We start from the raw sequence: 22,207 nt of genomic DNA, 5'->3' as shown, positions 1-22,207 counted from the left end.
GGTGGTCAGGGAAGAGCTTCTGAAGAAGCCACGCTTCCGCCAAGTCACGTCTGATCTCTTATATTAAGGCTAGATTTGTTCCAGGGGGAAGTCCTTAAGGAATGCTCTTTCCCACAAGAGTGTAATGATAGCAACGTCCCAGCATAGCCCACTGGGAAATTGAGGAGACTCGTGGAAGCCTGTGTTTGAGTCTGGCCTTGGTGTCTCCCTAGCTGAGTACTCAGGGCCTATTTCTTGGCTTTTCTAAACTTTAGCTTCGTCTTCTTTAAAATGGGAAGACTGGCACCCAGTAGACTTATGAATCCTAAGCCTGGGGTGTGTGGCCAACGGTTTTGCGTACCACCCGAGCGTGATGTGAGTAGGCAGTAATTAATTGCACGGAGAAGCAGTAATGCAAGAGCTGCCAAAGCCAGAGGCTGATTGAGTACCAGGCATTAAGAGTTGTGAAGTCAAATAAAAGGAAGTTTGAGCTAGAAAATCTTCAGGCAACTATACAGCAGGAGGGGATAAGGAAGCCCTCTGTGGTTTGAATGTAGCAAACAGAGTGACTGCGATAAAGCTGGGCCTTGAACACAGCAGAGCTGGGCTCTCTGAGGGCAGAGGGTAGCACCGGAGGGCTGAAGGGCCAGGAGAGACGTGAGCCAGTATTCCTGTACAGGACATCACGTGAGGAGGGCGTGCTAGGGGAGGCGGGCATGGACGTCGGAAGGCAGACCTTGTCACACACGTCCCCGGTGGTGATGGCCAGGTGCACAGAGAAGGGGACAGTCTGCATTGGCAGATAATGCGATAGGACTTGTTAATGTGGAGCTTGGAGGAAAGTGAGGGACAATGATTCCGAGGTGTGTGGCTATCATCACGAGGGGAGGCTGGTGCCCCTTACATGGAGAAGGCTCTCTAGGAGGGACAGGGACAGAGAGGCTCTGGGTGCTAGGAGCCCTGGGGATTCAAGGTTAAAGTGAATGCTTGCCCTCCATGGGCCCTCAGTTCAGTGACTAGTGTGTGAGTGGACTGTGGCTGCTAGAACACAGGGCAAGTGTGAGGACAGAGGTGCCACACAGGTCCACGGGTGGGGCACCTGGGATTGCCTGCCACAGCTGGGCTGGTTGCTCTGGAGCTGTTCTGGGGCTTCTCTCCATCAGGGTCACCTGGAACAGAACGGCATCTTCACCTGGAACAGCATTCTGTGTGACGTTGCTGATTGGGAGGCCACAGGGGACCAGTCATTCTCTGCAGAAAACCCAAACAAGACAACATTTCAGCAGGGTTTCTTGAAGTTCCCACAGTGTCTGGCTGATCAGCAGGGCTTTCCTTTAGTGGAGCAGCCTCCAGTGCCTTAACAGCCATTTGCCTCCACTGTCCTTCCTGGGGACTGTTGGGGGGGCTCCAAATGGAGAGGGGCTGGGGATCACCTTGCTCAAGGAGCAGAAAGCCCTGTGGGGGTTCAGTGGGGAATGTTTGCAAGAGGTGGTTTAGCAATCGTTCTGCCTCTTGGCTAGCAGAGGAGGGGGTCCGGTGTGAGATGGAGGAGCAGCCGTGTGCATGTGTGCATGCGTGTGTGTGTGTGCATGTGTGTGTGTGTGTGCACGCGTGTGTGTGTGTGTTGGCTGGTTGTCTCGTGGTTGTCATCATTCTTCCCGGATGCTGGAGGATGGCTAGAGGCTTAGGAACCTGTGCTCTTGCCCGAGGTACAGGCCTTTGAGGGGCTTTTCCTGTTGGGGGTAATGCAGACTTTCCTGAAAGACAGCTGGCACCTGAGTAACAGCTGGATATGAAAGCCTTTGGCCATTGTTTTCTTTTTCTAAAGAGAATTCTGCTGGACTTAAGAGGAAACAATTCACTGAAAAGTGGATTGGCCCACGTTGCCAGCTAAGTCCTGCCTGTCATTGGGCTGACTGGACAGAGCCGTATATGGGATATGGCTTTGAAGGATATTGGGTAGAATTCCTTACTTAAAAACATCTAACCCCAAACCAGCCCCAAATAACCAGAATTTGAAACAGAGAGCTTTCCCCCACTCATATTTTCTATGAGGACTTTGGGGTTGGAATCCTCCCGTGTCCGAGATGGAGGACATTCCTTGGGGGGTCCCTAGTCACAGCCTGACTTCTAGAAGTAATGAAAGAGACCCAGAAGAAAGAAATGACCCAAAGTCACATGGTAAAATGACCAGGACTGATATCAGTATAAGATGGAAAGCAATAGAGTCTTAAAAAGGCTACCAAGCCAGCGATGTGGGCTTTAGAAGATGGGGGAGTACCGGCCTGCCAGGCTGCCTGACGCATGACGGAGTGGGCTTCGCGTGGAGCAGGGTTTTAGGAGATGAGGTCCATGGTGGAGGTGAGGTCAGTAGAGGGAAAGCACACATGGCAGGGCTGGGAAAGCGTGCGATTTTAGAGACTGACGGGCAGTCCTGTTGGGCTGAACTCCAGTACCGTCATCCCACAGAAGGTATAGAGAGCGTCTCCTGCGGTGAGTCGGGGAGGTGGGCGTGTGCTCTGCGGCGTGGTGTGAGGTTTTCAAGAGCCCACGGATCGCAGAACCAGGCTCAGGCCAGATCCTTAGACTAAAAGCCCAGTGTATTGGTTTTTTTTTTAAACAAAAAAAATTTTTAAGATTTTATTTATTTATTTGACAGAGATCATAAGCAGGCAGAGAGGCAGGCAGAGAGAAAGGAGGAAGCAGGCTTCCTGCAGAGCAGAGAGCCAGATGTGGGGCTCTACTCCAGGACCCCGGGATCATGACCTGAGCCGAAGGCAGAGGCTTTAACCCACTGAACCACCCAGGTGCCCCAAAGCCCAGTTTTATCTGTAGCACCATCTGCCACCCTTGTGAGGGGTTTGTGTTGGGGCCTACGTTGAAGAGGGTTGCAAATGCTCAACGAAGGGGCCCGGACTTGATTCAATAAACAATAAGCTTTTTGCTGTTTTGAGTGGGAGAAACCTGATGTGAGCTAGCTTGCGCAATCAGGCCGGAGTAGGGGGATGCATCAGAGGCCTGGGTGCCTACCTCAGGGTGGCCACAAAAACAAAACAGGAGCATAGTTGAGCCTCCTACTCATGAGGGACTGCACTGAGATAATCAAGGGTCAAATTAGTGAGTGACCTTGGCCAATGTCAGCTAGCTAATTACTGCTGATGAGGTCCCAGTTTGTTTTTAATGCCCATGTTCTGGTTGCCAGGTATTTGAGTTGGAAGCAAAGCTAATATACATAGAACAAGGGAGTGCTGCTGTCCATTATCCCTCATGCCAGCTTACAGGCTGTGACCAAACAGTGTATGTGTGTACTGTACCCTTTGTGCCCCTAGACCGCCAGTAGATTAGGGATGGGAGGGGCCCGTGTATGCAGAAGTGCGGGGAAGCTACATAAAGTTCTCCAGTTAAAAATACTTGAGAATTGTCAAAGTCAGGGAAGGTGTCAGAAGGTACTTGTTGGTCTGAGAAGAGGTAAATTTACCTGATTTTATCCTACATGTCAACATCACCTCTAATAGCCATCAAATTAGGCCGCAGTTAGCGCTCCTGGCCATAGCCCGCACTTCCTCAGGCTCAACAGCCTTGAATGTAAAGACTTGTTAAAACTTGGGGAGATTTATAACTCTTGTAGTATCTCGGCCACGTGCATGCATTTTCATCAGAGCATCAGAATTTGCCTCTGCATCCTGCCCGTCTCGTTTCCCCGCCTTGACTCTGTCTTTTGAGTTCCTGACATGTTGTCCTGTCAGCCAGCCCCGCTTCTTGAATTCCTGACCGCTTGCCTGAGAATGGCCTGCTTCTCCTCAGACTTCGCTGCCTCCTGCAGGAGCTGCTCTCCTTCCGGAGCGCAGTGCCTGACCTTTCTGCAGTCCCTTCCCAGTGATGCACAGGGCAGTTCCCATCTTGACGCTGCAGGTGAAAAGTGACCCGTGTCCTGGGTCTGTGTCTTCTTATTTGTGCCAGCTGTGTTCGCCTAGGCCAGTCTGCCATGTGCACTGCTGCCGCAGGGAACTGAACAGTGCTCACCCCTGGCCCCCGCCGCTCCCGTTCATACTCCCCTAGCATCCCTGTGGTACTGCCACAGAGCCTGCTTGAATTCCTTGGACAGTCTCTACTTTTGCTTTCCATGTGACCCTCTGCTGAGGAGTAAGGCACAGATGCAGGCTGTGCTCATTATTGATTGATTTTAGGTAGAATGTAGGGGCCTGCAGCCAAACTTCAGACCTGGGGGTGCGGCTCCTTCAATTCACTTCTCTTTATTGTGGTTACGGGTGCGTTCTGAAGCTGGCATCCGGCGCAGGTCTGTTTCGGAAGTCTACAGTCCAGAGCTGGAGGTCCAGCTGGTTACTCTGAGTCATTCAGGAGGGCTGTGCTTCTGAGCTGTTTTCTAGAGAGTTGATTATGAAGTATTGAGAGGTGACACCTGTCACGATCTCCATGGTCTGGTGGATGTATACAATGAAAACGAGTGAACCTGGGAAATGCAAGCATTGTCCACAGGCTTTTGGAACAACAAGGGGTCTCAGAAAGCCACTTCTTACTCTTCCAGATACTAGGCAGGATTTGCCTTTGTTCTTGGGTAACTGGTTGTGGAGCCAGTTGGGAAGATCCGTTGTGTTTTCCCCATCTTCAACGGGGAACTAGCCCCCTGTGTTTATTCTGATCCCTCCCCAGCTAGTGACAATGGTTTGTGTGAGCTAAGACCACAGTGCCTTTGCTGACATTGAACAGTGGCTCTCGGTTAGGGGTTCTTCAGCCCTGCTACCCCAGCGGACTCTGCCCGGTGCTCCCACTCCCAGCCCGGATCTCTCTATCTTTCTGGTCCTTGCCTAGTTGACATCAGTGTCATCACACTGCTTTCCTACGTCTTGGCTGTCAGCCCAGATCAGAAGCAGGGCCAACATTCCTTCCCCTGTGCTGATAAGCCACAGTCTACCTGTGTTGGTGATTATAGGGTGGGGCAGGCGGCCAGTGGTGGCTTCTCTGTTCATTATGCTCTGGCCTGCTCTGTCCAGGAAGCCCCAGGAGCTGGTGTAAGTAGTAGTGGGCTGGGGCCAGGAGGGCTGTGTCATAAACCCACCTCCATGCTCCGAAGCTTTCTTATCTGGGAGGGGGTGCTGGTTAGTCCCTGCACTGTTAGAAGGACTGGAGATGAGAACAGAGGGCCTGCCTTCCCGGCAGTGGATCTGTGAGCTGGATGTAGGTGGCTGACTATAGCCCTTAGGAGCGATTCGTTAGCCAAACCTGTGCCCCCCCACATGTGTTCTCGCCCCATGCTTGAACACGCACATTCCTTAGAGATCTGATAGGCTGCTCTCTGCATTACCTGCCTGTCCTTCTGTCTATTTTAAAGGGATAAATATAGATGCATTTTTATCTGGTAGAGAGGATCTTCTTTCTGCCTTCCATTTAGTCTTACTGAAATCCTTCTCACTGCAATTGATAGCTGTTTTATCTAATTCTGATAAACTTGAAGCAAGATCACTCTGGTGGTTAATAGCATGCCTTTTAGGAGATATACATATGAGCAAGAAATTTGAAACTATCTGCTGGCATGCTGGGCTGAAACACGAGAGGAAAAGATCCTTGTTTTTGGAAAGTTGTAACTCACACGGTGGCCCTGGCTGGGCACGCCACAGAATCATAAGTGAGACTGTGTACCTGCAAAGGCATGTGTGTGACTTCTCAGGATGTGTGTGTGTGTGTGTGTGTGTGTACGTGCACATAAAGGAATGGCTGAGGGGGTACTGCCTCCCCAGAGGAAGTGCGGGTGTGACCAGCTGGCCCCATGCCCCTTGCCGAGGGCCCTTAGGAAGGACGTGTGCCTTTTGTAAGCCCTTCTCTGAACTCTCCTTTCTTCTGCTTGGGGATCTTACGCAAGCATGGGAGGGAGGGCAGACTGTCTTAACGCTGTGCCTCGTATTTTTCCTTCAGAGAAGATGAGATGATCTTGATCAAGCTCAGGCCCTTGTCCACAGAGTCCATGGAAGGCAACAGAGCCCTTCCACAGCCAGCCACTGACCGGAGCTTTTTCCCTTCCAGAGATGAGAAGAACCAGTCCATCATAGTCAGCGGCGAGTCGGGAGCCGGCAAGACCGTGTCAGCCAAGTACGCCATGCGCTATTTCGCCACGGTGGGTGGCTCAGCCAGTGACACCAACATCGAAGAGAAGGTCCTGGCGTCCAGCCCCATCATGGAGGTAAAGCCTTCCAAACACACTTGGCCTTTCTGGCTGGAGCTTCTTTGTCCGGCAGCCAGACAGCCGGGTGACCCGCCTCATGCGGTCGCCCGCCAGAGTCCGTGAAAGCAGCTCACGGGGTCCTCTTTCCTGCCGTTCTTGCAGAGCCCCTTGTCTCCCAGTAAGGAAAGAACGCCACGGGTGCCCCTGAGAGCACCTATTTGGGAGGTGATCTCTCCTGGCAGCCTCCTTCAGGTCCCTAGTACCGAGTGGAGTGTCCTCTTCATGCCAGCCTTGTCCCCAGACTCTGCAGATGCTCGAGTGAGCGTCCTTCCATCCTGCCTCCGCCTCTGTAGCTGTTCCCTCCCCTGTCACCAGCCATCGTGTGTCAGCAGGTCCCTGCTTCCCCCCAACCATCCGGGACTTTGAAGGCCCGCTGGATCAGGAGGGCCGTGCGCACGGGCGCAGGAGGCCGGGTAGGGGGAAAGGTAGAGCCAAGAGCTCTGTGACAGCAGGGAGCCTGCTGATCCTCGGGAAGCAGTTATCTAGATGGCATGAATGGCCGGGGCCTTCTGTCTCTCCTCCACGCCCCAGCCCCAGAGCAGTCAGCACAGGTACAAGGCCAGAGACGTTTCCTAAAACTTCAGTCTTGCTGTAACTCCCCAGTGTCAGGGTTGGAACTCCATTTCTCTCTTTCTCTCTCTTTCCTCCATAAAAACTTAATTCTGATAAAGTAAATCTAAATGGGTATGCAGTCCCTGGGCCAGCTTTGATTTCCTGCCTCTGAAGTAGAGGCCCTTGGTTATTGTCTGGGTTACAGTCTGGTGGGACCCCCGGCAGCCCAGGGCTGCTCCTTGTTTTAGGAAGAAGAGATTGAGTTGAGGCCAAAAGCTGCCAAGATAGTATCAGATTCTCTGCAGTGCCTTGAACCAGGTCATTTAAGACCCAAGTCGCCAAGGTGATTAGTCTTTCAGGTCGTTTTGGAGCTGAGGGAAACGAGAACTTGCCGGGACCTTCCTAGATCACTCTCTCGCCCCACCCCCTTCCTTTACCAAGTGCTTAACTAAAGACTGAGCCTCAATTCCTAGGAATTCATTGTTTTTTGTGGGTGTAATCTGCCTACACAGTTGGATTATCTGGAGAACTTTGATTCTCTGTTGACTAACAGGACATAACATAATCATTAACAATTCAACAAAAGCAAGTTCATGGAAACTTGGAATTCTATGGAATTCTTACCTGGATTGGAGAACGGTTAGTAGAGTTGGAGGCATTTTTACTGAAAAGATAGGAGCAAGAAGACTTTTATTCTCTTATAATGGTTCTTAAACTCAAGTGCATATAAGTCACCTGGAGGTCTTGTTAAACCAGACTGTTGGGCCCCAGTCCCCCCAGAGTTGCTGATTTAGGAGGTCTGGGTAGGGTACCCCCAGTTTGTCTTTCTACAGCCTACTGATAATTGTTGCACATTTGGGTCTGTTTCTTTACAGGCTTTTCACTGAATATTATAAGCCTTTTCTCCGTATCATTGAGGATTTTTATGAACTGCCTTCTTAGCAGCAAACATATTAATATTGCCAGACCTGCAACTAGTTAGTAGCCCATTTGTTCATAGCATTTATTCTAAGCCCAAGGTTGGGGCCTGGCCGTGGCCTCAATTCAGAATGTGATGGTGGACCATGGCCTGGCCTGCCCGAGACCATCCATGCACCTAAACGGAGGCAGTTAAGATTGTGCTCTATGATCAGCATCGTGTTTCATCTCAAATGGGAGTCAAACAGGCTCTCAGCTTCTCCTTTGCCCCTGAGTTTCAAAACTCAGGACATTTTAAAGGTAATGTTTCAAAGACCCAGAGTGCTGCCTCTTTTAAGAAATAAAGAAGGTAATTTTTCCGGGCAAAACAGAGAAGGGAAGAAATCTGTTACATCTCCGGTGCCTGGACAAAGTAATTTAAGTCGAGATGAGAATTTAATGAAGGTAGATCACCCCATTATTAAACATGTATGAGACACAAGAGGATTTTTTAATTGATTTATTGTGGTTAAACATACATAAAATTTACCCTTTCACTATTTTAAATGAACAATTGAAGGGTCTTAAGGACATTCGTAGCGTTGGGCAACCATCACCATCATCCATTTCTAGAGCTCCTTAATCATCCCAAACTGTACCCATTAAAGAATAACCCTGTTCTTCCCCGCCAGGCCCTGGTAACCTCTATTCTACTCTCCGTCTCCAAGAATTTGCCTGTTCTAGGCACTTCATATACATGGAATCATACAGTATTTGTTCTTTTGTGTCTGGCTTACTTAATGTTTTCAAAGTTCATGTGTATTACAGAATGTAGGAGTGTCCCCTTCCTTATTATGGTTGGATGATACTTTGTTGTGTGGATAAAAACACGTTTTGTTAATCCATCCCTCTGTGCATGAACTGCTTGGGTTTCCACCTCTTGGCTGGTGTGAACAAGGCCACTGGACAATGGCATGCAAGCCTATGAGTCCCTGCTTTGGGGGTGGTTTTCAAATGATGGAGTCTGTCTAAAACAACCTAACATGTTCAGTAGCTCTTACATCGTGAATGGACTGGTGCACTGCTGGGGATTCAGGGTCCTTTGGCATGGGAGAGGTGGGGAAGCAAAACGACACCCCAAAACATGCAAGACGTGGTTCTGTTGCTAAGGTCTAGAGGAGGAGTGTGTGCACGGAGCAGCCTCCTTGAGCCTGATGTCACGTAAAGGAACGGTGCAGTGGTTTGGGCTCACGACATTCAATTTCTGCCTTGTGGCAAGGCGCTACTTTGGAAACTCTGTGGGTAATTCCGTAGGGCTCCTTCTGTCAGATGATGGAATCTGGTCATCATGGAGATTGTCCCTTGAGTTTTTAAGTGATCTCTTTGAGAGAAGTCTTGGACAGAAACATGGCAAGGAAGCATTATAGCCAAGAAGAACTCTGGGCGGGTCAGAAAGTGTTTCTGGGCCGAGTAAGAGCAGCTTCTGCAGCGCCAAAGTCTGCCTCTTCACAACTTGGGGGTCTAGGCGGGCCCGTGTGTCAGGAAGCCCAGTCAGCTCTGTGGCTCCTCAGAAGGTTGGAGGCAACACCAGGCAGATCTTCCCCGGGGGCCAGCCAGTTCCTGATGACCCGGCTCCCGTCCCGACCAAGCAGTCCGCCGTGCTCCCGCGCCATCTCCTCCTTTCCGCAGCTGCCTCCCAGGGAGACCGTCGAGGACGGTCCAAGGAAACGGAATCCCCAGTGAGCTGCACGAAGTGACAGTGGCTTGAATGAAAGGCGACTTGAGGGTGGGTTGGGATGATTCATTCCCGACGCCAGAGGTCTCTGACCCTGCTCCGTGTGAGCTTGCCGGCATCCGGGAGTGGTTTGTTCACAAGTCTGCGCTGGCTGAGCGACTGTTAGAGCAGAGGCAGAACCAAGCCCAGGTTGGAGGGGTCACGTGGCTTCTTGGGGTGCCCAGCGCCTACACCACACAAGGAGCCAGAGAATGCCCCCATCCCGGGAGAAGGAGGAGACTGTGAGGGTACAGTGAGCAAAAATCATCTAAACTAAGACCAGTTACTATGTAATTCGGGGATTTAAGGTTTTTCCTTTTGAGCTAAAGAAACCAGGCCTGCAGCTGGTTCATGTAAGCGTCTGTGCCCACACTCACTCACGCAGCACGTCTCTTATCTCACGTGCAGCACACTCTCGCCGCTCCGCACGTGCACACTTGAGCCAGGCCAGGGCCGTAACTGGAACCCCTCCTCCTCCCCACTAGCAAAACTCGACTCCCGCTTTAAGACCCTTGTCAGCTTACACCCCTCCAAGCCACTCGCTCTGCCGGCCGTGGGTAACTGCTCCCTGCTCTGCGCCTCCACACGTTGATACGTCCCTCGTTGTTGTATAATCCTCGCTCTACGGAAACTACTCCATTTGTTCTTCCTATGTTTGTGCACGTGCATGAACAACAGAAGGTGGTTCTCTTATGTACTGTGTGAATGGTAGTGGATTTTGTCATTTTGCAACTCTCCCTCAACATCTTATAAATTTATCCACGAATCATGCTCTCGTTTGCCTATACCGGCTTTATAATGTCCCGTGGTGTGAATCCACTACATGTTATGCATTCCCTTACTAGTGGGCATTGAGGATGAATTTTTTTTATTAGTAATTACAACCTGTGCCAGAGATTTCTGTGCTTACTCACGTGTGCACTACGTGTTTTTCCAGGTAATATCTACATATTAGTAGTAGACTTGCTGAACTGGGAGGTGCATGTGTGTTCCGTTTTACTAGATAGGTCCAGTGACTTCTCAGAACAGTGGTTCCAGTTCCCATTTGAACCAGCAACATGGGAGAGTTCCCTTTCCTCACATTCTCCTCGTTTTGTCGTGTCCGAGTTCCTAGTCCTGGCCCCTCCCTATTTGAGTTTGCTGTTCTCCAAAGTCCAGTGAGGTTACCTTTTCTCAGCACTTGATCTTGTGAGTGTCTGCCATGAATTTCCTGTTTATACCATTTGCTCATTTTCCATGTTGTAACCACTTCGGTTATGTCTGCTTTTTTCCCTGGTCTGTGGGACTCAAGGTTAAAACCTGTTTTTCTTTTCTCATCTATGATAACTCATCAAGACATTTCCTGAGTCCGTGGGAAATCAGAAAAAATCTAGCAAGCGTTTAAAAGATGCAGAACTGCCCGTGTGTCCTTCACACACAGGATTTAGGAGTCCTAGGGTAGAGTTGATGGGTTGGGTCATAATAACCTCTTCTCTTCATGGGTGCCATTACATATTTTTAAAGTACTTCTAGATCTGTCACTTCTCAAAGCAACCTAGTGAGGTAAGGAAGTTAGACCTCTCTAGATCAACTGTGATCTCTAGACCCTGGGCAAGCTTTCCCCTAAGCCATCACAAGGAGTGGTGTCAGGTTTGGTAAAGGCTCTTGTTGCCATTTTACGAATTATGGAGTTTGAATATTTTGAAATTTTTGCATTGAATTGTATTCGTTGAAACTAGATGGTCTTTGAGAATGTTCCACAAACCAGACTTTGCCGGTTGTATCTTCCTGATGCTGATTAACGTGTTCCTTTGTCCTCTGTGTTTCCTGTAAAAGGGCTGTAAAATTCAGAAGCTTGATTAAATTAAGGTTGGATTTTTGGCAAATGTTCGGGCCATCACACCAGAGGGACCTGGATGGGAGGTGGGTGTGTAGAGTGCAGGTGCCCTCAGACCGGACGCGTTCTGTAGTGCAGAGCTAGGCTTGGGTTTCTGTGAGCGAGCAGCTGCATGACTCACGGCCTCGCCGGACTCATCTCAAGAATGGGAATGGGGCATTTTCGTGAGGATGTGTTATTGGGATCTTTAAGCAAGGATTTGCTTTCAGCTGCCCTGTTTGCCTTGTTACAACAGATCCCAGCTGAGCTTGTGTAGTTTTGGAACACCGGGAGGCACTAGTGGCTCTGTGGCTTGGATCCGGCTGAGAAGGGGCGGAGGCACAGTCTGGGTTTGGATCTTCTTTCAGCCTCTCCGTCCCTCAAATTTCATAGACAACTTTTTCAAGCGTTTCAACCACCTAAAAATGTAAACGTGTGAAATGGATTAAAGTTAAAATGGTAATATATTCATTACCGATCCATTAGCAATGCGATGCTTTGTAGAAAGTGAATAATCGTGCCAAGCCATTTAGTCCCTTACTTTTTAAATTCTCATCAGGTGTTTTGAACTGTGCCCCTGCAGCTGCATGAGAAAAGGTATCCAGAGGGTGAGGGCTTCCTGATACGATCTAGTGATGAGGTTGGTGTGGATCTTGGTCTCTTTCTCGGAAATACCATTTATCAGTTAGGAATGACATTTTCCTGCTTCGTCATGGAGATCTGTTTAAAGCACGGGAAAGTTTGCCTTTCTCACTTCAAGCTGAGAGCTCTCAAAGACTGGTATTGGTTTGGTAAGCTCAAGCCAGTCAGCATGTGATTCTCCAGACCTTTTCTTCATGGTCCCAAGGTGACTGCTCCAGCTGCAGCCATCACCATGCACGTTCCAGGTGGGATCACTGGAAAGAGTCCACCAGTCAGCTCCTTACTCTCACTGGCCATCCTTAGGAGTAAAGGAGGCATGGAATGAAGTTTTGTGTTTAGCTCTGCTCATTGTCATCCCTGCAGCGGAGGGGGGCTTTGTAAGGAAGAGGAGAGAGAGCTGCGCACGCACACACACCACCTAGAAACCAAGCAAGCTTTCCTGGTTTTGCATACCTTTTGTGTGATCTCTGCAGGCCATCGGAAATGCCAAAACCACTCGCAATGACAACAGCAGCCGATTTGGAAAGTATATTCAGATCGGCTTTGATAAGCGGTACCACATCATTGGGGCCAACATGAGGACCTACCTGCTGGAGAAGTCCAGAGTGGTCTTCCAGGTGAGTGGCAGGAGTTGGGCCTTTGTGTACTTTTTCCCCAGGAGTGATTGCTCACTTGCTCCCTGACCCACCCACTCCCTATGCCCAGAGAGAGCATCTCCTTTTTAGGATACACTTGACCTTTAGCTTTTCTCTCTTTATGTCGAAAACTATTCATGTGAAGACCATGGACATCAGGCCTGGAAATCTGCTTGGTATTGTTTTGAAGTTGGTATTGTTTTTAGATTCAGTCAACAAACCTAATGAGTGCCTGTTACATACCAGCCCTGTGCGTGATACCGGAGACACGGGGACAAGATAGTCCTGTTCTTTGTGGATTTGAGAGTCTTAGGGGAAGGTTGTGGGCTTCAGCTTCCCCAGGAACCTCCTTACTTTGTAGATCCTATTTAAACAAACAAAAGAAAGCTCACTGCTAGGACATCTACTTAGCCCCAAAACAGTCCTCCCCCAGCCCCCTTTTAGTGTCCTGTCCCCGACTTGAGATGACACACGTCCCGGTCTGAGGTGGCCCCACACCCCTACATTCAACTGCCTGTGGAGGGGACATCCTGAACAGCTTCAGCTGCTTCTCAGAGACGTCCCTCTGCAGGCTGATGCTTAACAAACGTCTAACGAATTTTTTAATCAGCTTTGTTTTTCCGTTTTTCTGTTCAGGATCTCTCCCCACCTCCCAAATTTGGTTCGACGGCCCCAAATCCTCATCTCACAGCAGCAAAGCAAACAGCCTGTTGTGCTGGGTGGAGGTCAGGGCTGCCTGTGGCTCTGGCCAGAGTCTTTGCTGAACACCCCTCAAGCCTTCCTCTTCCTTTGCCCAGTCCTCCTAAAGCCCCGCCCCCTGCCACTCTTTGACCACACCCGCCCCCCTCCCCACTACCACTCTGCCAGTTTAAGGCTGGTGAAGCCTGAGTGTCCGCTGTGAGTCCTCCCTCCGTCTAGGACCTTCCGTGGCTGCCCCAGCCTGACCTGATGGGCAAGGGCAGAGCTCTGACTTAGTTCCCAGCCTCCCAGAGAGGACAGGGAGCCTACCGCAGGCCAATGACAGTCTATGCGGCCTGAGCCAGGGAGCAGGGACATCCATACGAGTGTGTGGGAGTTGGCAGCCCACCCTGTGGAAGAGCAGAGAACGAGAAGAAAATAGGAGAGAGCTAGAAATCCTCAAGCTCGAAGAAGGAACACAACCGTGAATGGAACATCTAGGGGTGGGCGTTGAAGGTGGCAGAGCTGTGAGGGAAGACGTGAGCACAAGTCTTGACCACGGTCATCCACAGAGCGAGTGAGGGGATGATCGCTGGGGTCATTGTCCTAAAGCTGTTGGGCTTGTTTCCTCCTGCAGGCGGACGGTGAGCGGAATTACCACATTTTCTACCAGCTCTGTGCTGCTGCCAGCCTTCCAGAATTCAAAGAGCTTGCGCTAAGTATGCAAATGTGGGTGTGCCTGTCCTCGGGGAGGGGCTGTGTGGCCATGGGGTACTGCCCGGGGGTGGAGGGGCTCTGCACAGATCCCTCCGTCCTGGGTTCTTGTCCCAGCTCTGCTTCCCATGCGAGTATGTCCCCGTCCAGACCTCTCTGAGCATCTGTACCCAATCGATAAACTCTGGCCAATTGTCCCCAGGCAGCTTGCCACAGAAAACCATTTGAGAGGGAAAGAGGGGGGCGGGATAGTATTTTACAGAGCACATAAGAATTTCCATGCATTATTTTGAAAAATGATCACACTTCAGACAGCATAAAAAGGCCATCCCACCATGAGGATCTAGAGATTTACCCAGTGCAGCTCATGTCATTGTAGCCGGGGAGTTGTAAGTCCTCCTCAAGGATAGAGCTGAAGGGAAGGAGGGGGTGAGCGGCTGGGGCAGGGCTGAAGGGAAGGAGGGGGTGAGCGGCTGGGGCAGGGTGAGGATGGCTGGCCCGGGGCAAGGGGGTGGGGGAAAGGGGCTGCTGAGCATTAGGCCCCAGGGTGTGCAGACCTCCCCATAGCTGGTGGGGCACGGTGGCATTGGGTGGCACCCGGGCGGGGGGGGGGGAACGCTGCAGTGGTAGCCGATGGTGTGAAGATCTGGGTGTCTAGACAGGGGTCAGTTGACCCTTATGTGTCTGTGAGAGAAACCGACCCCTGAGGCTGTCCACGGCCCAGATCCTAGCTGTCTTCAGGGCCCAGTGCCAGATTGACCTCTGACAGCCCCAGCCCATACCCCTCAAGGCTGACACACACCAGGTAGTTCCAACTTCGGTCTAACTGCCCTCCTAACTCTCTGCTTTACTTATGGATTCCTACCACATTTGGTGCCTGGGTCGTGCGGGTCAGCACTGGGTCCTTGGTCCATGCATTGACGCCTACAGACGTGGTGTGAGGTTCCGGGGATGGAGCGCTCAGTGTACCGATTGTGGGGCCTGCCTTCGCCGAGCTCACGGCCCGTGACCATGCAGGGTGGGAAGGTTGTGCTGAGGGAAGCAGAGCCGAGGTGGGTGGAAGGTTCCCAGGGGAAGGAAATTGAGAACCAGAGGAGGAAGCCCAGGAGGGCATGCTACGCTGCTTTTCTGCTGAACCGGACTCCGTGTTTGCAAGTCTGCCTCTCCCCCAGTGAAGCTGTAAACTCCTTGGGAGGGACGGGCACAAGACTTGTTGGATGCGTCCCTCCCGGAGCTGGCAGCTCGGGCTCGGGTGTTGGTTTATGGCCACAAGCGACCAGGAATGCAGACCTTTGCGTTGATGAGCTCTCAGGCTCAGGGGGAGGCCGTGTTTGGCCTCATGGATGCCTTGGCTGTGAGCTCTGAAGCCTGACAGTTCCACGATAACAGTTGGGGGTTGGAAACACGAAGTAAATGAAAGACTAGCCAGGGGTTCCTAGTGGACAGACCGCCTTGTCTCCTGCCCCCTTCCCTTCAGCTAGAACATGCTCCTCAACTGAGCAGAAGTCCCTGTGAGACTCTTTGGCCCAGCGAGGGGGAGCGGAGGGACACTCCATCCATACTTCCCTCTGCTCTGTTGATGGTGCTCTGCTGCATGAAAGTGACCTGAGGATGAGATTTTAAAAAGCAATACTCCCATGAATCATGGGTCAAAGTGTAAATAAATCATGGTAAAAAGAAGTATAATGGGCTTTTTATTTCCTTACATAGAGCCTTCAAGTAGTAAGGAATAAATTCTTTATTTTTCTCTTCCATGGGTATGTGGAGAGTCTTCTGAACAGCCTTCTTGCTTTGCACAGTTGGAGTGTAGCCTCCCAGGTGAACCAGCCCGCGGCGGGGCCCCTGATGGTCCCCTGCTCTCGAAGCACTGGCCTCACGCCGCCTCTGGGCTGTACACGGTTCGGTGTCTATCTGGTGAGCCAGTTACTGGGGGCTTTTGTGGAGTATTTCTCCTTGGAAATGTGAACTAAGGGGAGGCCCACACTGGAGGAGAGCTGTTGCTCTGGGACGGGACGGTCAGCACTGGCTTCACGGGCTGGAAAGGAGAGCCTGGATCCGGGGCCGCTAAGCTGATGGCAGGGGACTGTCTCCTGTTTATGAGGGTCTGAAGTGTGACAGTGACAGAGCTGATTGCACGCCTGAGAGATGATCATCTCGATTGGATTCAGTCATTTAGTAGAGTGAAGCTGTGATTGCCCCGGGTGGGCCCTGCAGGGATGAGCCCCAGCCCGAGGAAGTTCCCCTGTGGGGCCCGAGGTTGGGAACTAGCAGCAGGGAAGGTGGGCGGTCAGTCTGAGTCAGAACATCAGCAAGGGGCTCCTGGCTTTTGACAACAAAGGGTCTCAGTAGACACTGAAAATGCCCCCTTTCCTCCAGCGGAGAGGTCTGGTGTCCTGCGTATTTTTCTGATGTGTCAGCTGATAGATTTCGATAACGAGTTAGGTTGTGTTTATGGGAAAGCCCTATAGTAAACAACCATCTCCACATTAGGGTGGTCAGGTAATGGGCTCCCAGGCTGGCCAAAGTCTGGGGGAGCCCGGGTAATCCCTTCCAGCCCTATGTTCCTCAGTTTGCCCATCTGAAAAATAGGAATAAATATGTTCAGTCATCCTAACATGCCCCTGCAAAAATCATCAAAGGAAGTACTTTGAAAGGTGAGTGAAAGGAAGAATGATGCTTTTCTTAAGCCTTTGAAACTCCTCTGTTCTGTGCCAGAGCTCGCAGGGGGATTCCATAGAAAAGAGCTGAATTTACCACCCTCCACAGAGACCTGCTGTGACTCCCTCCATAACCATTTGCCTTTTCTGGGGCTGTCTGCAAGCCTGGGGCTGAAGTCCTTCCTCTCCCACACAAGAGCCTTTAGTCATCAGGGTTTGGGTTACTTCTCTGGGAAGCTTTCCCTCGTAAACTATGGCTGATACCCTGCTCTCCATGCCTGTGGACAGTGTAGTCTGATGGTCCAGCCTGGATTGTGTGGGGCAGGGTTTGGGTCTGAGTTGGGCCACTTCCTAGCGGGCCTGGCAGTGTATACTCAGACTCAGAGGAGGAGTATGGCTTGGAGCAGAGGATGTGTGGTGGGAAATGGAAGAGACCAGAAAGGAGAGGTAGGTGGGCTCAGCGTGGACCCAGATTGGCCGTGGGTGGGTAGAGCTGAGGAACAACCGTCAGGAAGGGGGTGGATCAGGGACAAGACGTGTGGGAGGACGGGCGAGCCCTGAGTCTGGATGGACATGTGGAGCCTGTGGTTGCTTCACAAAGAGCCCAGGAGGTTCTTTTAGAGTGTTTGACCTCTGGCTTGAGGGCACTGGGGCGGGAGCGGGAGTTTTCTAAAAGGCTTTAAATGCGTGTGCAGTGCGATCAGTTACCAGCAGCGTGAAAGTGGATTTGAAGGGGCAGGAGTGGGGAGACTGGGTTAGTCTTTGGCGACAGTCCCCAGACGACAGGTGTGTGCAGAAAGTCAGATGTAGACAGTGGTAGTCGGAATGGAGCAAGGAAAGAGACCCAAGACATTTGTAAGGGGTCAGAGTGGCAGCTCAAGGTGTCACAGGAAGACTGGACATGGCAGTGAAATCGCATTGAAGCCTGTTGAGCTGATGTGAGTTTGACCACACACATGCAAGGGAGATAATTTCACCATCTTTACAGAAGAAGAACAGTAGTCAGTGTCCAGCTTTGGCATCTTGTCAAAATCAAACACCATAAATTTAGAAATTCCAAACACTGGGCAGGGTTGTTTTACACAAAGGTTTTGCATTTTGTGGAAAATGTGATTTGGGGGGTAATCTCGATGAGGTACACTTGTTGCCCTAAATGCCAACCTCCAAGCCTGCTGCGTGGATACTGCCATGTCTTATTGAGTTACTGCCCTCTGCGAGGGTTGGCTCTGAATTCTCAGGCAGACCTGGGACTTCTTACCAGTTGTGTCCCAGGTGCTCTCTGAGGCCTGACTGAGAAGAGCCGAACCGGAGGTGAGATCAAATACACGAGGATCTCAAGGTTCATCTCTTCGTGTGCCTGAAGAGCTCAGGGGGTGCCCCAACTTAGTAGAACAAATGAACAAAAAACCATGTCACCTTGGGCACATCATTGCCTCTCTGTCAAATGAGGCTGTCACACTCAGCTTATCGATGGTCCTGTAAGTCTGTGATTCTAGGGTGCGTGTAGCTCTCAGTGTATATCAGATCCTTTTTAAAAGGATTTATTTACTTTAGAGATGGAGTGTGCGCAGGGGTGGGGGGGCAGAGAGGAGACAGAGGGAGCATCTCAGGCAGACCCTGCACTGAGTACAGAGCCCAACGCAGGGCTTAATCCCACGAGCCTGAGATCATGACCTGAGCTGAAACCAAGAGCCAACCAGGCATCCCCCAGATCCTTTTAAAAGGCAAATCTGTGGTAAATCCTGTAAACTGAACCACCTGTGACTTTTTATGGTCACGTGTTTTTGTGTACTGGTTTTATGCAAGCACAGCAATGCATCCTGTTAGTGTAGTGCTCTGTGTCTCCTTACCCAGTTTTCTCTCCATTTGCCATTGTCAGTAAAGATGATATAAGGATTGCACATTCAGCTGGGAATAAAATTTTTGTCTGGGGTGAGTAGAAATCTTCATGGGTCATGATCTGTGGGTAAACCGGGATCAAGCTTCTTTCCAATGCCTGATGCTTTTCCTCCTCGCCTCTCATAGCATGCGCAGAGGACTTCTTCTACACATCACAGGGAGGAGACACACACATCGAGGGCATTGATGATGCTGAGGACTTTGAGAAGACGCGACAAGCCTTCACACTCCTGGGTAAGCAGCTTCTGAGTGGGAAAAGGCCCAGACGATTGACTTCACGGAGAGTAGAAAAGCACGACAGTGTCCCACTTTGCCAAACTTCGTAAGCCCACGAGGAGCCCTGTTGCCCTCGGTGAATGTTGTCCTACTCTTAATTCATCCCAACCCTCACACTCCAGAGTTTAAGACTTGTACCTTTGTTGATCTGTCTTAAAAATAAGCATTTGAGAGTCATGTTCTTAGGCACTGCAAAATGGTCCTTTCCACTTCCTCAGGCCACCAAAGCCAGTGGAACAAAATGGAAAAGAACCACATCTTCTTGTGCCGTGGTCTGGGGTTAGACCGTGTGTTCTAGCAGAAAGAGCATGTCTTTAGGACCAAACCAACCCATGCACCACGGTCCTGGGATCCAAGCTGGAAGCAGACCATGAGGGTCTGGTAGTGTTCTCTCCTATACAGTGCTGTTCTGTCACCACTTTTTCTATAGAGAGCCTTAGTGGAATTCTTTAAGAGCTCTCTGTTCTTCTAGTATTGCTCCTTGGCCTTTTGGCTAATAACATCAAGTGTCCTCCTAGGCATGAAGGGCCATATTTCAAAGCCAGATATTTCAGTGACTCGTGAGAGAAAACTCCTCTCCCCGGCCATTTTTTTTCCCCTTGCCATTTTTGAGGAAGAGGAGCCTGAGTGGCAGAGTGGAAGGCAAGCCTTTCTTCATGGGGACATTGAATGAGTTAATTCCTGGGACCTGCAACCAGAAAAAAACAGAGCTTGGAAATTCAGCCTGAAGCTCAGGGAACGGCTCAGGATGGCCCCTGTGTTCCCCCAGCCCCTTCTGTGACTGAGGTAGACATCTGGTTTCTGAGTCGTGTGACTACTTCAGAGCTGCATTTCTTAGGTCCTTTGGTAGGAATCCAGGTGGTCTCATCCAGTGTCCAAATAAAACTTGTCCAAACTGGACATGCCCTAATCTCTGTGTGGTAGAAGCAGGGCTTTGTGGGCTGAAATCAGAGCAAGCTCTCTTCTCTTTAAGTAATCGGTGGGTAGACGTACTTTGTCTTTTGTACCCACGAAATAATGACCTAAAAGCCACGCTCGTTATTCCGATGAACAATATCAGTTAGCTAGAGCAGTAGTTGATGATTATAAAAAAGGTGATTAAGACGACTTTAGGGATGCAGAAGTATCAGGTGCAGAAGGGCAAGGAAGAGCAGCAGATAGAGGCACTGTTGCCAGGCGGACATTCCAGCCCCTTCCGGGAGCGTGTGGCTGCAGGATCAGGAAGCCTGCCTGTGAGGGATCCTGCTGGAGGTCGTGGACCACGGCTGGTCTGCAAGGCAGCCTGCATTCGCCACAGCACTTGCTGGGACCAGAAGCTCTCAGAGGCAGCTACTAATGCAGAGAACATGGCCTGAGGGCCTGGCTATGCTGCCGCGATGGTGGTGGACAAAAACCGAGAACCCACATGTCCTCTTGCTGCTGTTGTATGGCTCGGTCACTGTGGAGGTCTTTGGGCAAGCTGGCCGTTCTGTCAGTGGGCAAAGGGGAAAAGTTCACCAGGTCTCGATCCAGTATCCCAAAGCGGGGCGGATTTGAGACCGAGAGATATAGATCGATGACTCACACCCTTGACTTCTCCAATGTCCAGAATCACTTTATTCGGTTGGGGAGCAGGTATGGAGGGGACTTGCTGAGCAGGAGACCAGTCTGCCCTGTTGGCCAGTGGCAGGAGGCCACCGCTGGCGGCTGCTGTGAGCAGTGGGCGGGCGCGGGTCCAAGGAGCAGGCGGCTCCCTCCAAGGCTCCAAGGAGGCTGGGTGCTGTCGTTCGCAAAGAAAATGGCACCAGGAAAATCTGTTGAAATAAGCCTTTCTTCCCTACTTTTCAATAAACACATCTGTTTTACTCACACATTTTCTTAAAGGACAAGATGATAAATACTTGGGGCTCTTGGAGCCACGCAGTGTTTTGAAGCAGCTATTCAGCTCTGCTGCTGTTGTGGGAAGTAGCCATAGACAGAACGTGAATGAGTGGGCATGACTCTCCTAATAAAACTTTATTTATAAAAACACCTCGTGGGCCGTGGGCTGTGGGCCATAGCTTGGCTGCCCCTGCTTTACTCCTTCAGTTCTGATATTTGGTTTTCTGCTTGTCATAGTGGAGTACCGCTTATTAGGATAGTTTATAAAGAAGGGGCTTTCTGGTCAGTATAGTGCAGTGATCCTAACTGTTGTTAGAATTCAATAGTCCTTCAATACCTACTACTTAAATTCCTACCATGACTGTGCAGTGAAGGCTTTGACAATGGACAAAGCATTCGTTTCCAAGAGTGAGTGAAGGAGAGAAGTGATTTGTTCCTCTTGGGATGGTCCAAAACCCACTTCCTGACTAGTAGGACCTAGTTGAGAGCAGGATGCACGAGCTCGGATTGAAATCCCAGGACTTTACTCCCCGTGTGGGTGAACCACCACCAAGCCCCCATCTTGTCTGGGGATACCAACCTCTGGCTTTAACCCGTCTTCGTTTTTTTCAGTCCTTACTCAGTTACACTAAATTTTTTGGCCTCCAGCTCTTTTTGTTTTTTTTGTTTTTTTTCTTTTTAATTAGGTTAAACAAAGCCAGACATTTCAGTGACTCGTACATCTCTGTAGACACTTGGGAATACTTGCCGTCTTGGTACCCGTCGTCAGTTCAGTTCCGTTATTCGTGTTTCTGAGCACCTGTATGCCAAGGCAAGAACAGGGATTCATTATATTGCTGTTTCTTTGTCTATTTTGAAACTTTTTATTAAAAAAAATATGAAAAGTAAATCCCAGCCCCTATGACACTTACACAGTGTAATAGTCATTTGTCACTGGTGAAGTCTAGAGTGAATCTGTCTAGTTCATGTCTGGGTTGTCCACTTTGTGGATAGTTTTTCATCCCAGCATAGTCCGTCTTTACCTCCCAGTTACTATAGGTGTCACTTTTTTTAGGCTGTGTAAATTATTGCCTTTCAAATAAATGCATCTGGAGAGAAATGTGGGAGACCACTGTATTATTTCTTAAACTGAGTGGTAGGTTGACTTGTGTTCTGTTACTCTGCAGCCTTTTTTTGTAGGTCTGGTCTTTTGTACTTCAAAAAGAAATGATTATGTTTTAAAGCTAAACATAAGTTTTTTGTTTTTTTTTTTAAGATTTTATTTATTTCACAGAGAGATCACAAGTAGGCAGAGAGGCAGGGAAAGAGAGAGGGGGAAGCAGGCTCCCTGCTGAGCAGAGAGCTTGATGTAGGGCTTGATCCCAGGACCCTGGGATCATGACCTGAGCCAAAAGCAGAGGCCTTAACCCACTGAGCCACCCAGGTGCTCCTAAACATAAGTTTTAAGAGATGGTCCATGTCATTGATGACTCCAGTGCTCAAGTCAGTGCGGCATCAGGTGTTGGCTCTGGCAGTTCGAAGTTTGATGTGTCCAGACCCGTGAGGGGGTGT

General features: G+C 50.3%; 1 protein-coding gene across 2 annotated transcripts in view; it reads left to right on the top strand.

The window, feature by feature from the left end:
- The window catches only part of MYO5B (myosin VB), a 340,465-nt gene that overhangs the window by 191,324 nt on the left and 126,934 nt on the right, over positions 1–22,207 (top strand). For both annotated transcript variants that reach the window (XM_045065614.1, XM_045065613.1), the window contains exons 5-8: positions 6,019–6,175; positions 12,411–12,554; positions 13,888–13,969; positions 18,647–18,754. In XM_045065614.1, the coding sequence (XP_044921549.1) occupies positions 6,019–6,175; positions 12,411–12,554; positions 13,888–13,969; positions 18,647–18,754 (491 nt within the window). The remainder of the gene's footprint in view (positions 1–6,018; positions 6,176–12,410; positions 12,555–13,887; positions 13,970–18,646; positions 18,755–22,207) is intronic.

This window comes from Mustela putorius, unplaced genomic scaffold, assembly GCF_011764305.1.
Source record: "Mustela putorius furo isolate JIRA1106 unplaced genomic scaffold, ASM1176430v1.1 tig00003858_pilon_pilon_pilon, whole genome shotgun sequence".
NCBI lineage: Eukaryota > Metazoa > Chordata > Mammalia > Carnivora > Mustelidae > Mustela > Mustela putorius.
This window is presented reverse-complemented; position numbering and strand designations above follow the sequence as displayed.